General features: G+C 44.3%; 1 protein-coding gene across 2 annotated transcripts; it reads right to left on the minus strand.

Annotated features, from left to right (window-relative positions):
• Positions 1 to 67: 67 nt before the first annotated feature.
• On the minus strand, positions 68 to 11,356 carry CNIH4 (cornichon family member 4). Of its 2 annotated transcripts, XM_080651035.1 has the most exons (5): positions 11,171 to 11,356; positions 7,206 to 7,274; positions 4,670 to 4,782; positions 2,922 to 3,062; positions 68 to 253 (listed from the first exon to the last, which is right to left on the minus strand). In XM_080651035.1, the coding sequence occupies exons 1-5, from the start codon at positions 11,237 to 11,239 to the stop codon at positions 226 to 228; spliced, it is 420 nt and encodes a 139-aa protein (XP_080507161.1). In that variant the 5' UTR covers positions 11,240 to 11,356; the 3' UTR covers positions 68 to 225. The 2 variants fall into 2 exon arrangements, with proteins under 2 accessions (XP_080507161.1, XP_080507162.1); XM_080651036.1 differs by lacking the exons at positions 7,206 to 7,274; positions 11,171 to 11,356 and adding an exon at positions 6,694 to 6,734.
• Between the last annotated feature and the right edge of the window lie 3,313 nt (positions 11,357 to 14,669).

Below are 14,669 nucleotides of genomic sequence, written 5' to 3' on the forward strand. Positions count from 1 at the left end.
CTAGGCTGGGGTTCAGGCTAAAGTTGAGAACCAGAAATCTATAAAAACTCAATTCGTGTGTTTTTTTTAAATAGTTTATATGGTAAAAATACAGCAAAAATATTTTTTTGTTCCAAGAGGAAAAAATATACTGCTATGGTTACGGTTCTACGGATGCTGTAAGTATCTCTGGCTCCTCGACTGTGCACTGTAGTGTAGCTGACTTCTACCACGGCTGCTCCAGCTTCAGTCATTTATCAACGCCAAAATCATACTGCGGAGAGAAGAAATTCAGGTTACCCACGTTTCCCTAGGCATGTCCCTCAGTCCGGTGTGTCCCGACTCGTACCCCTAAGGCTCATCTAGGCACACCCATCTGAGTGAAAGACGATTATTTACACCGGAAGAAAAGGAAGTCTATGTTGGGGTTTCTCGGTGCCCTATGTTTTTTTCACTAAAAAATAAGGTAATCGAGGTGGGGGTGGGGACTATAACCTAACACCAATATTGGGCTGTCATCTAGGAAAAACAAGCTATGTCCAGGGAAAAAACGAATTCTCTAGCCAGATCTTTGTATGCCAACCCTGTGCCTGCAACCCCGCCTCCCCGTCCTGCCCCGTCAACCTAGGACAGTGGTCGGCAAACTCATTAGTCAACAGAGCCAAATATCAACAGTACAACGATTGAAATTTCTTTTGAGAGCCAGATTTTTTAAACTTAAACTTCTTCTAACGCCACTTCTTCAAAATAGACTCGCCCAGGCCGTGGTATTTTGTGGAAGAGCCACACTCAAGGGGCCAAAGAGCCGCATGTGGCTCGCGAGCCGCAGTTTGCCGACCACGGACCTAGGACATTGCTCCTCGGGCCTCACAGTCAGGCCTCTGCTTTGGGAAGCCGGCCGCTCGGCCCGGGGCAGAGGCATGGGCTCCTTCCACACCTCCTCTTCGCACCGCTGGCTCCACTGCTAGCCCTGCACTGGGAGCTCTTCCCAGACGCGCCTCCTCTGATGTGGGCGGCGTCACTCACATTCCAGAATAACATCCAACCACAGCAACCCAGGCTCCTGGCTTTTACAGAGGGACCGTGTGCTGTTCCTTTGTGTCACCTGACATGTAGCAGTCTCTCAATAAATCCTCTATTAAAACCACCACAGTAACAAACTACCATTTCCTTTAGTGGAATCAGCTTTGCTCTACTGAGACCAAATGATGAAATACACAGAAATAACCCGGCATTACTAATGGTATGAGCTGTTTAAAGACTAGTAGTTCAAAGTTAATCATACTAAGTGTACTCAGTGCACAGACCAGATTAATGGTAGTAATCTTTTTTTAAAGATTTTTTTTTAGAGTTTAGGTCGGCACAAACCTCAGTGCTTACAGACATTATCTCATCTAGTCCACATCAACCGATAAGGTAGGTACTATTACTCTCACATTTTCAGAGGAAGAAATTGAGGCACAGAGAGGTTAAGAAACCTGCCCCAGGTCACACAGTGGCTAAGGTAGAGCCCAGATGGCCCTACACCAGTAACTAAACAAACCAGCAGCAGATTCTACCAATCTCTAAAAGACGGCATTTTTTCCCTTTAATTCTATTTAATAAATGCTGAACGAATGCCATATGCAAGGCACCCATGCAAGCTGTGGCCAGCGACACACAAAGGAGCAGCATAAAATCCCTGCATTGGGAATCGGATGATTTTGGAAATAAAACCACTCTTAAACAACAGCAACCAAAAGCTAAGAGCAAAGGACATCTGAGATTATTCTTTCATCCTGATCCCGTGAGCCATGGGTGACTCAGGGGTAAGGTAACAGCAATGAGCCTAAACATGACAAGCTAAGAAGGAAAGAGAAGAGGAAGGAAGGGTGCAGCGAAGGCGGAGTGCAGCTAACTCGGTCGAACCCTTCCAGGTTGCCTGTCATTTCCTCGGTTGTAAAGAACCACACCTTACACCTGCCCCGGACCGTTCCTGATTCCTCTAAGCCCCGTCTTCAGCCTGTATCTTCCCATTGCTTGACGTTCAACAACCGAGAGCTAATAAACTGTCTTGCATTTTTAATTCTTAAGGCGTGTTGGTCTACTAAGGAAGACACTGCTCCCTAATCCTACATTAACTCCCGGAAGTGTGACTACGTGCTGTACCCACAGCTGTCCCAAGAAGCTCCTGCTAGCGAGACCAGGGAATGGCCACTCAACGCTGTGCTCCAACAATGTAAAACCTGAAGGGGTGGGGAGGGTGAAGCAAGAATAACCTTGAGCTAAGCTGATCCCTGCTTGCTTTTTGTCTCTTCAGAAACATAGGGAATATACTGTATATGATGGTAAAGATACCTTCTTACGGTTTAACTTCAAAAAGTGGCAAAAATGAAAATAGGTGTAACATCATGTTCTTTACATTTCTTTGCTCTTTATTTTTCATCTCAACACAAGGATTAAAAATTAAGCACATTATGCCGAAACCGGTTTGGCTCAGTGGATAGAGCACTGGCCTGCGGACTGAAGGGTCCCGGGTTCGATTCCGGTCAGGGGCATGTGCCTTGGTTGCGGGTACATCCCCAGTAGGGGGTGTGCAGGAGGCAGCTGATCAATGTTTCTCTCTCATCGATGTTTCTGGCTCTCTATCCCTCTCCCTTCCTCTCTGTAAAAAATCAATAAAATATATTTTTAAAAAAAAAAACATGCAGTGAGACCTCACAGAGTAGCAAAGACAATTTAAGCATGTTGACAACTTTACAGCTAAGGAATAACTAATAATAGAGAGTAACTCTGTTCGAGGTCAGACAGAATGCTGATTCAATGACATATATAAAAACCTACAAGAAATTCACATAACTCCCCAGAGCTTGCAATGTCAATGCTAAATCCTACAGTATAGTATCTAACCCATCAAAAGCAGGCATGGGATCCAGGAGAGGCCAGTTTACAGGTAAACTCACCTGTAAAGATACATAAAGAAACACAGCAGGTGGAAACCAAGCTTGATCATGGCTTCTTTCATGTGTGACTTCAGCTGCCCTCGATTGTGGATTTCTGTTGGATCAAACACTCCCATGTTACCACTTGGCACCATAATGAACCTGATAAATTAAAGGATGCACATATATTAGAAGGAAAATCAAATCATCAGCAGAAATAGTCAAAACTAAGTAACCAATCATAGTCAACCTTTAAAAGTGAGCCAATCATAGCAGTTTTAAATTCAGACCGAATATGAACAGGGTATTATGGTAAAGTCACAGACCACCAATTAGTTTTCTTTTGAAAGATACAATACTGTTAATTTTTGGTGTCGTTTTCTGCCTTCTGAAACCATACAATAACACTCCAGAGAAGAGTATTTTGTGCACTGACACCCTCTTACACATCTTCTGTAGAAAACCACTGGAGGGAGCTCCAAACCAAACCAATTTTATCAAGTTCTTAGAAACTTCTTTATCTAAAAGGTTCCAAATCAATTAATGCAAATCCCCTCGCTTTCTCCTCTTTATAAGGAAGGGTAGTGTCAGATATAATTATCCCATTTCTCAGATGATAATAAAAAGGCTCTATGTCCAGACCAGAAACCTCCTCTCTGTGCTTCTGCTGATCAATAGATAATGTCTCCAACTGCATGGTTTATGAACAGTACCGACCTTAAAAGAGCAATTTAAAGAAAACAGAATAGAAATGATTTAGAATAAATGCTACTGTGATGAAATAAAACTCTTCAATCAAGACAGTAAAGGGATAATTCAGACTAAAAATTCGATGTCTGACTTTACGTAACTAAAAAAACACACAGATGCCGAAACCGGTTTGGCTCAGTGGTAGAGCGTCGGCCTGCGGACTGAAAGGTCCCAGGTTTGATTCCGGTCAAGGGCATGTACCTTGGTTGCGGGCATGTCCCCAGTAGGGGGTGTGCAGGAGGCAGCTGATCGATGTTTCTCTCTCATCGATGTTTCTAACTCTCTATCCCTCTCCCTACCTCTCTGTAAAAAATCAATAAAATATATTTAAAAAAAATAAAAATAAAAATAAAAAAACACACAGATGAGGTGCCAAATACACAAGTAAGAAATGTACTTGTTATGGTGGCGGCGGCAGGACCTCAGTGGGGAACTACAAACAGGGCTCTAAGTCAACACAGAAGGTCAGGGCGCCGTAAGCGTGCCCCTCGTTCCAGATCCAGCCCAATTCCCACAGACTCACAACAGACTCCAACTTTTAAACAAAATCTGATAATACTATATTTAATATATTCTAGTTAATCCTATGGAGTCCCTTAGGGTTCTTCAGATAACATGTAACACTTCCTACTTATTTAATATCACTGTGTCTGTAATAGCTGCACATGACAGTCTTCCTCCTTGATTGATTCCTTTTACGAATAAGGAAACTGGGGTACTTGGAGAGCAATCATGAGTCTAACAAGCATCCGGGCTTCAACATCCAGACCCGGGACCTCTGTGCCACACACAGGGCCTCGCCTGATACTGCCCGTGGCCTCTCCCTGCGTTCACGTCCAAGCTTCTCGTAGTTCTTCCCCCCTTTTGCCCCAAACTCAGTTCTCAACCCTGATTCTAGGAAATGCAAATGTCCCTGAGTTCCACGAATCTCCTATTGGAGAAGGAAAAGCTGTTAAGCTAAAAAAAAAAAAAATTCTTTAAACGTCCCCGACACAAAACAGTAAACAAACAAGACTCACCGATATATATTCCAAGTGGCAACAGGCAAGTTGAGAAGGAAGATGAACCAGTGCAATGAAACGAGCATTAATAAAGTGACAACGGTATGGCCAATCAGTTCTGGAATGATCCACTGCAAGGGGAGAACAGAGCACACATCTCACTGCTGGGTTCTTCCCGAATGACATGTCATTTAAAGCTACATCAACCAAGGGTCGGGGAACTTCCAAGCTAGTGTTTCAAGATATTTTTAGACTCAATGTCCCAATTTGCAAACTGCTGTAACTGCTTAGCCCATGCAGACAGATCAGGACACAGCTTGCAAATAATGCTCTTAAATTTCAACTGTCTTATCTGTCCTTAGCAAATGTTCCAAGTCATTCACTAAGCAGGTATGAATGACAACTGGGGGGAAATCGAGTATTGTTTACTTTTTATAACCGATACCTATGCTGAAGCCCCCTACTCTAATTTGGGATAGTATATCCACATGCATGCTGCCTTTCACGTCAGAATATCAGCCTTAAACATTTGACAATCTCCAGAATCCGGAAGGAAATCATTTCACATTCACTCATACACACACACACAGAAAGACAAAGTATTTTAACAATAACAGCTCAAAGTTGAACAAATATGATAATGAACTAAGCTACCAGAATCCCAGCCTATTGGCTTCATAGCACTCAGATGCCCTTATCTATACTCTTGGTTTATAGGGCAATGTTCTACTTCTCATGCCTCAACACCATTGTAGCAGGTTCTCAATTCATCAATGGTCTTCTTCTCCTAAGAGTAGACATTTTTTTAATAGAAGTTAATAGAAGCTAATACTTATGGAGCCAAAACCTGAGATTCCCTATTGTAGAAATGAGGGAAGTAAAACTCAGAGAGATTAAGTAAGTTGCCCCACTACTTAGTGGCACAGAGTATAGTAAGTCCAGGCATACTGCCCCAGGTCTCTTGCATTCAGAGTTTTCTTTTTTTGCAAACAAGGAGGGGTTTTCTGAGCCTTACACCTAATCTGCAACAAACTGAAACTTTTTAATATGTATATGCATTTTTAAAATGTGACCAATTTAACTTAAGTGTGAGCAGCAAAGTCAAACAAACCTGAAGTGGGATCATGCGCTATTATCAGCTGTGGAAAGTAGGAAAAGTTACCTATAAAAATTCAGGTTAAAAAAATTACTGAACTTCGAACTGAAGGAGTAATTTTCTCAGTAGAAGAATCCAGATAAGCTTTTCTTGGTATTTAGACTTTTATTTTTATTTTTAAAAAACCAACAAATACCCACCTAAAATATTGAGAAAGCAAGAAATGTAAAGACACAATCCATCTGATTATATGTAGTCATTTCTCTAAAGATGAGAAGGCCTGAAACTAATTTAATGTTACATATAATAATAACTCAATAAAAAATTTAAAGAGAACTCTCAAAGCATAGATAAACATAAAATATTTTATTTAAATCTATCGTTGTATTAAACGGTGTCCTGGAAAATTCGACAGAAAGAAAGAGGGATGGAGCGGGAGGGGGGGAGAGGGGAAGAGAGAGAGAGAGAGAGAGAGAGAGAGAGAGAGAGAGAGAGAGAAAGGGAAAGAAAAGTAGAGAGAAGGAATATAGTTTACTAGAAATTTTAACTTTCCAAGTGTATCTTTATTTCCCTCTGGGCCAGAGAAGCTTATATAGACTGAAGATGTAAAAACACCTGGAAATCACTTTCAGGTCAGGCCAAAAGCACCTCTCAGTATTACTTTTATATGAACTTTTATCTAGAAAGCTCTTCCGTCTACTCATCTCAACTGAATCAGGACCAACGGGTTTCTCTGCATCTAGATAAGCTTTGCAATTCAGAATCTTCTTGCCAATTTAAAGTTCTGACTAGAAACCAAAGGCAAAGTGGCTTTAAAACAAATCAGCTAATTAATTCCATTTCTCAGCAAGCCACCAAAAGAAGGCCTTTCATTCAACAGGAGACAGAATAAGCTTTCTTTCCATGGGGGGGTGGGGGGGGAGACACAGAAAACAAGAACAATTACCCTCGTAAGAAACCTTTACCCAGTCTGAGGAACAATGTGCTCTGTGGACAAAGGCACAAGGAAGAAGCAGAATAAAGGAACAAAATTCCAAGTTAGGTCTTCTAGTAGTTTTATGATTTAAAAATATGCAAAACACATAGTTCTACCGGCATTCCAATAAGAGACAATATGCACTCTGAAATCAAATATACATGTTGATTATCTGTAATGATCTCACACAGAAAACAGAGAACTGCCGAAACCGGTTTGGCTCAGTGGATAGAGCGTCGGCCTGCGGACTGAAGGGTCCCGGGTTCGATTCCGGTCGGGGGCATGTACCTTGGTTGCGGGCACATCCCCAGTAGGAGGTGTGCAGGAGGCAGCTGATCGATGTTTCTCTCTCATCGATGTTTCTGGCTCTCTATCCCTCTCCCTTCCTCTCTGTGAAATACCAATAAAATATATTTAAAAAAAAAAAAAAGAAAACAGAGAACTGCCTTCAATGTCAGAAAATGAGCAAAGAAATGTCTTACCTTGTTTAATTTCGAGCAACATGATCTAGCATTAATGTAATCACATTCTAAATCAGACAATGTAATTATCTGATGATCAAGATAAGGAATTTTTAGACTTCTTTTATAACAAGTTTTTGTTTTGTAAGTTTCAGAAAGCAATCCCAGTTGCAAGGCAGAAGTAGACTTGACTTGAAAAAAGTTAGTTATTTCCTTAAAGCTCACTCATTTGACAACACAATTTTCTCATTTGTGTTCCTTCAACAAATAAATGATTTTCACAAAATAATCCTTTCGTTGTGCTCAATTCTAATGTGACCCATGCAGGACATTCTATCTGAATTCCTCAAATGCCAAACAGTGGCTATAAGAAATGGAAAAAGAAGACCTATAGAAACAGTGTAAATGTTAAAAACCTGAATTCTCAATAGTAGAAAAATAGTGTTTACTTATGATATAGCCATAAAATGCCCTTAAAGACTTAAGATATTAAAAAAAAACAACAGAACACACAACTATAAATTCAGCATGGACATGTTAGCAGTCCATATGCTGCAAAAGTTGGGTTACAAATATTTGTTTTCCTAATATTTTTCTCTATTTCCCACACTTTCTACAATAAACATATATTATACTGGAATTAAGCAAAAAAATGGTTTTTAGTACAAAATATAAACTCACAAATAAACATCTGAGGGACAGATAGACAAAAGGAAAAAGTCTTCAACTGAAAGACAATGCCTGGGCTTTCCTTTAAAATGCCCCACCACCTCCCCCACTAGCTGGGAGAGAGATGACAAATAGCGGCAAAACGCTGAAAATCGCTGAAGGCGAGTGATAGAAACATGCGGCTTATTACATTATTGTCTCTACTTTTAAGTTTGAAAATGCTCAGCAATGCAAGTATAAACAAATGTTTTCCATTACATTCTAAAACATCTTCACATAAATATTCCCCTATGACCTCAATACGCTATAGCCAAACTTAGCACTTTCTCCACAAATTATTTCATCTCCCATTTGTTTTATTTCTGTCCATGACACAAGCATCATTTGCCCAGGCTCAAAACATGGCAAGGTGTGTCTGCCTTCTGTTTCCTATCTCGTAATCAGCGGCTGCCAGGCCCTCGCAATCACCCCTTCCCGATTCCACTCTCATCGATCCCTCCTTCCGCCTGCCCACACCCTTTCTCAAGCCCAGGTGAACCCCAGTGGTTTCTTACCTTCCAGTCTTTCCTGTTTCTAACCCACTCTGCCGATTCATCTTCCTAGCACACCACTTCATGTCCAAATTTCTCAATGGCTCCCTACCGCCTTAGAGCAGTGGTCGGTAAACCGCGGCTCGCGAGCCACATGCGGCTCTTTGGCCCCTTGAGTGTGGCTCTTTCATAAAATACCACGTGCGGGTGCGCACGTACAGTGCGATTGAAACTTCGTGGCCCATGCGCAGAAGTCGGTTTTCGGCTCTCAAAAGAAATTTCAATCGTTGTACTGTTGATATTTGGCTCTGTTGACTCATGAGTTTGCCGACCACTGGCCTAGAGAATAGAAGTGGAAAGCCTTTCTCCTTAACATCCCAGGCTTCCAAAATCTGATCTAATTCCTAATTCAGCCTTTCCACCCTGAGCTTCTACTACCACCAACATCAACCATGCGCTCCAGGTGCTCCTTAACCCCATCACCCACAGATGTCATGGGCATACCTTTGCTCTTGCCCGTGTGTGACTATAAAGAGCCTCCCCTTTCCTTCTCTGCAGGAGCTCTTCAGGGTTCAAAGTCCAGGAAAACTCCTATCTCTACAGAATGTCTACCCTGCCCACTTTCTACCTCTTGGCTGTCATATTAACAAAGCTAGTTCAGCCCTGACCGGTTTGGCTCAGTGGATAGAGCGTTGGCCTGCAGACTGAAAGGTCCCAGGTTCGATTCCGGTCAAGGGCATGTACCTCGGTTGCGGGCACATCCCCAGTAGGGGGTGTGCAGGAAGCAGCTGATCGATGTTTCTCTCTCATCGATGTTTCTAACTCTCTATCCCTCTCCCTTCCTCTCTGTAAAAAATCAATAAAATATATTAAAAAATAAATAAATAAAAAATAAAGAAAGCTAGTTCACTACCCAAAAACACAGTCATACAATAGGCTGAATTCATCAAAACACTCCCTGACTGTACCTCACGGTCAAATATTCCACCTAACATTTTTCTATGTATATTAAACTGGTATACGCCAAGGCTATTTTAAGATATCGAGCCTGATTTTCCAAACTGCAAAACGAGAAACCCAAGTTTCATTTCCCTGAGTGTAAGCTCCAGTTCCTTTGTCACAAGAGGGACACAGGTCATCAAAACGCAGGCAAATGATGCTGCCCTTTCAAACCTCAGGCGACTGCACCAGAGGAAGGCGGAGCAATAGTTAACTGAATATTGGCCATGGGACGGGCACTTGCTAGGTGCTTAGCACCTGTTCTCACTACACACACACACACAACGGGGAAGTAAGAACCTCCACACATTTTAAAGAGAAAACCAGCCCTAGCCAGTTTGGCTCAGTGGGTAGAGCGTTGGCCTGCGAACTGAAAGGTCCCAGGTTCGATTCTGGTCAAGGGCACATGTCGGGGTTGTGGGCTTGATCCCCAGTGGGGGCATGCAGGAGGCAACGGATCCATGATTCTCTCTCATCCTGGATGTTTCTATCTCTCTCTCCCTCTTCCTTCCTCTCCGAAATCAATAAAAAATATATTTAAAAAATAAAGAGAAAACGAAGGCTGAAGAGAGGTGAAGTAATGTGCGAATATCCAGCTAAGCAAGGAGGCCCGACATCAAACTCTTCTCCCATAATAATGTCTGAAGCCACACTCGGTAAAGCCACCTAAAGCCAGGCTACTCAGGCCAACAAAACGTTTAAACGTTTAAATCTGTCCGACAAGGGCACGTGTGGTTTCCAAGGGAAGAAGAACAATGCAGCTTCTCGGGCGTTTTTCCTGGTTTATATTTAATTTAATTACTTCAATGAATTGGGCGACCACGAAGACTAGGATGCTCCCTCAAGGGCAGGAAGAGTTGCAGCGCACACAGCTCCTAGGGGCTAGTAACCACCTTTGTGGGCCTGGAAATGCAGCTGGAATGAAGAGCTACACGCGACACACTGAAGTTCTGAACATGGACGGACCCAGAAAAGCGGGCAAGTTGAGGAACGACCTGGGAACTATATATATAGCACGTGCCCAGTTACTACCTTCACAGATCGGCAGCCGCCAGGGGCAACCGAAAGCATCAACTGCAGATGGTTTTTAAAATACATCCTTCCCAACACTTCCTACAAAACGGCACGGGGAAGGGGGTACTTCACCCGTTTTTTAAAAGAATCAACTCCTGGACGTGAAAGGTCCCTCCAAGTTCCTAAACCCCCGAGAACAAAGCGGCGGGCGGGCGGGCGGGCGGGGGTGGGGGAGTGTCCAGAGAATGACCAGAGGCGGCAAAGCGCCTCCGCTCGCCCCAACGCCCTCGGGTCCAGGAGCGAGCACCCCAGGACGTGGGCACTCGCTCTGGGGACACCCCGCATCTGACAAAGGACCTGGCCCTGGGGAGCTCCAAAAAAACCCCGCCAACCTGTCTCTCGAGGGCCACAGGGAGGCAACCCGCGCCCCCTCTCCTCTGAAGACCTGACAAGGCCAAGATGCCCCGCTCAGGGCAGGGCTGGTCCGGGCATCGCGGGGGCGAGCGGCAGCGGGCAGGCCCGGCCGGGGCGCTACGGGAGAGGCCCGCTCGGACCCGCGGCCCGCAGCCGGGGCAGGGCAAGCGGGGCGGAGGGCTGCTGGGCTCTCTCCTGTCCGGGCTCTCTCCTGTCCCGGCTCGCCACACCCACACCGGTCCCGGCGGCCCGCACCCTCCTTCCCACGCACCTGCCCTGGTCCCCACCCGGGCCCAACCTCTGCCCGTCCCTCCGGCGGCGGGCCCCGGGGAGGCCTCCGCCCGCCTCAGGTAAGGATACGAAGTACACGGAGAGGAAGATGAGCGCGCAACAGTCGAGGAGAGAGAAGACGAACACCACCGCCTCCATCCTCCTGCACAGCCGTCGCCGGTGCTTCCTTAAACCGGTTCTGGTGCCCCGACCCGCCCCACCCCGCCCTGATAGGCTCTCGACCCCCCTTGCTGGGGCGTGTAATCCATTCTGCCGGGGCGCGGCATGCCGGGAATTGTAGTCCATTTTTAAACCGCCTTGATTCTGATGCATGCTGGGAAATGTAGTTCATTAGGACGGGTACCTGTCAAAGAGGTGGGCAAGGTCTCTCTATGTCAAGAAATTGTGACAAGGAATTAATCAATGAGAATTTACTGAATGCTTGTAATCTTCTGGATACACGGTAGCATTTCTTTGCCATGTGAGAAATTTTCTTTAGATTCCACGCTGGACCCACTGGATCCCCTGACTTGGGAATTGTTAAGAGGTTTTCATCTCAAAGCACAAATCTAACCACAACACTCTTGCCTTGCCAGTTAAGACTCGCCTTTCCCGATCTCAGTTTCTCCAGAAATTTCACAGTCCCTTGTTATTCTGTGTCACAGTGATGTTTCTCTCCACTCTTGATTTTAATACCTTTGAAAATGGAATATGTTGTCTTACTCATTCATAACAAATATCTACTGACTACACCTCCTACTATATGCCAAGAGCTTCTCTACACTCCAGAAATACAGAAATGAACGAGGCAGACAAGATGGTGCTCTCATTGGGTGGATGGAACAGGCAATAAAGTAGCAACTAATTACAGAAAAAAATAAGATATTTTGAAGAGTCATAAGATCATTGAGCAAGATATAGCAAAGTCATACATTCATTCAACCAGTATTTTCTGAGCAGCTAATATATACCAGGTACTGGACTTAGGGATGCATGATGAATATGAGAGAAAAAGTCCCTACCCTCCTGTAGCTTATATTACAGTGAGGGACACAAAGAAAAAAACCCTAGCAAAGGATGGGGGGAAGGTGGGAAAACACTTGAAGATTGAGTGATCAGAGAAGGCCAGGCTGGAAATGACACGTAAGTTGAAATCTGAATAGCTATGTGAAGATTTGCAGGCAAAGTGTTTCAGACAATGAGAACAGTGATTGCAAAACTCAACTGCTCATAGACACATGCTCTATCTATCTCAGGAATAGAGAAAAAGGCCAATATAGCTGAAGTACAATGAATAAGGGTAAGAGGATTTGAAGAGGAAGTCAGAGGTGGGCAGGGAAAGGTCACATGAGCCTTGTGAACCTCTGGCAAGGAGCGTGACTTTTATTCTAATACTAGAGGCCTGGTGCACGGATTCGTGCAACAGTGGGGTCCCTCGCCTGGCCTGCAGGGATCAGACTGAAACTGGCTCTCCAACATCTCCCAGGGGTCCCAGATTTCGATAGGGCACAGGCCAGGCCAAGGGAACCTCCAGTGCACGAATCCACGCACCAGGCCTCTAGTATGCATGTAAGATCTTTGGTTAATTTCTTCCCACCCTTCCTCCTCCCCTCCTATCCCCAACAAACAATAAATCCTGTAACAATTGGCCCTAAGTGGCCAGGACTCCATTGACAACTGACAGCTTCCCTAAAGTTTGTCCCAGTTCTTCCAACTTAGGACCAACCAGAGAAAGCCAAAAATGCTTCCCCTAACTAGTCATATAGGATGCCCTGCTCCTACTTAGCCACGGACAGCTTCCCCATGACAATAGTCTCCAATCAGGGCATACCCAAAGCCTTCCCTTCTTCAGTTATAAAGTGTTCCCATTCCTTTGCCTGCCTTTGAGTCTCTGCCAAAATGCAAGCAATGGTGGCTGACTCCCTTGCTATTATTGCAAGCTCTGAATAGTCTTTGCCTAGTCTCATTTTGTTGATTTTCATTTCTTTCCATAAAGGGGATACTATTAATAATCATGCTGGATCAAGAGGCAAACATCAGGACTGTCCTGAGCAAATGAGCACATAGGTCAACCTAAGTATAAAACACAATTAGACAAGGGGCTGCTTGCGAGTGAGGTACAAAATTTTGCAGGGGTTGGGACTGGTGGAGCCAAGGTCTGAGGAACAGGAGGTGAAATGTGCCACTACCACCAGGTGGTGCTGCACCACTAAAAAAATGGAGGACAGCCGAAACCGGTTTGGCTCAGTGGATAGAGCGTCGGCCTGCGGACTCAAGGGTCCCGGGTTCGATTCCGGTCAAGGGCACGTACCTTGGTTGCGGGCACATCCCCAGTGGGAGGTGTGCAGGAGGCAGCTTCTCTCTCATCGATGTTTCTAGCTCTCTATCCCTCTCCCTTCCTCTCTGTAAAAAATCAATAAAATATATTTAAAAAAAAATGGAGGACACTTGCCCTGGCTGGTGTGGCTCAGTTGGTTGGAGCCTCCTTCCAGAAAGGTGGTAGGTTCAATTCAATCCCCTGGGGTGTGCGGGAGGCAACTGACGGATGTTTCTCTCTCACATCAATGTTTCTCTCTCTCCCTCTCTCAAATCATTAAAAAAAAAAAAAGAATAGAGGCCATTTAATTACTGTAGTAAGTTCTTACTAGTAAGATGTACATGCACTCAGGTTACTACTCAGTATCTTTTTGGTTTAGATGTACGGTATTGTAAATTCTGAACACTGGAATTAACGTAAAATTGTCTTCAGGGCAATAAATAGTGGGAACAATTCCAATGGTAAAAATATTCAAGTATTCCAGTATTGGTACCTAGTATTAACTTACTTTCAATTATTGCCTACTGCACCTGAGGCATTCAAAAGGTGAAAACACACTCCTTGCCCTGAAGGTACTAGTCTAGCCCAACCGGTGTGGCTCAGTGGTTGAGCATGGACCCATGAACCAGGAGGTCACGGTTGGATTCCAGGTCGAGGGCACATGCCAGGGTTGCAGGCTCGATTCCCAGTGTGGGGCATGCAGGAGGCCGCCCATGGATGAGTCTCTCTCATCACTGATGTTTCTCTCTCTCTCTCCCTTCATCTCTGAAATAAATAAAAATACACACACACACACACACACACATAAATGCATTATATATATATATATATATATATATATATATATACACACATATACATATACATATATATATACTTTATATATATAAAGTAGGTGCCATTCCAGAGTACTTCAGGTCTGTATGGGCTACATAATTTGCAGGGGCAAATACATATCTATAATAATAAAAGTGTAATATGCTAATTAGACTGGATGTCCTTCTGGACAACCTTTGGATGATGCGGAGACTGCAAGGGAAGCCCAGGTCCGGGTGCCTGCTGGGTGCCTGCCAGCGGCCATAGGGAAGCTGGTGCCTGTAGCCGGGGTAAGGAAGGCCTACTCTTGCATGAATTTTGTGCATTGGGCCTCTAGTGTTTAATAAAATTCTTGCACTGGATGTGCTCAACAAATTATCTGTCAATAATGGCATAAGGCCCTAACCGGTTTGGCTCACTGGATAGAGCGCAAGCCTGCAGACTGAAGGTCCCAGG

The sequence above is a fragment of the Plecotus auritus genome, assembly GCF_963455305.1.
Source record: "Plecotus auritus genome assembly, chromosome: 14".
Classification (NCBI taxonomy): Eukaryota; Metazoa; Chordata; class Mammalia; order Chiroptera; family Vespertilionidae; genus Plecotus; species Plecotus auritus.

What these genes read in the sequence shown, in the direction of transcription:
- CNIH4 (XM_080651035.1), bottom strand. Translation starts at nt 11,239, where the DNA reads ATGGAGGCGGTGGTGTTCGTCTTCTCTCTCCTCGACTGTTGCGCGCTC. An exon ending in TCTTCCTCTCCGTGTACTTC is followed by an intron (nt 7,275 to 11,170) that starts GTATCCTTACCT and finishes CTTGATCATCAG; the next exon opens with ATAATTACATTGTCTGATTT. An exon ending in GTTGCTCGAAATTAAACAAG is followed by an intron (nt 4,783 to 7,205) that starts GTAAGACATTTC and finishes CTCCCCTTGCAG; the next exon opens with TGGATCATTCCAGAACTGAT.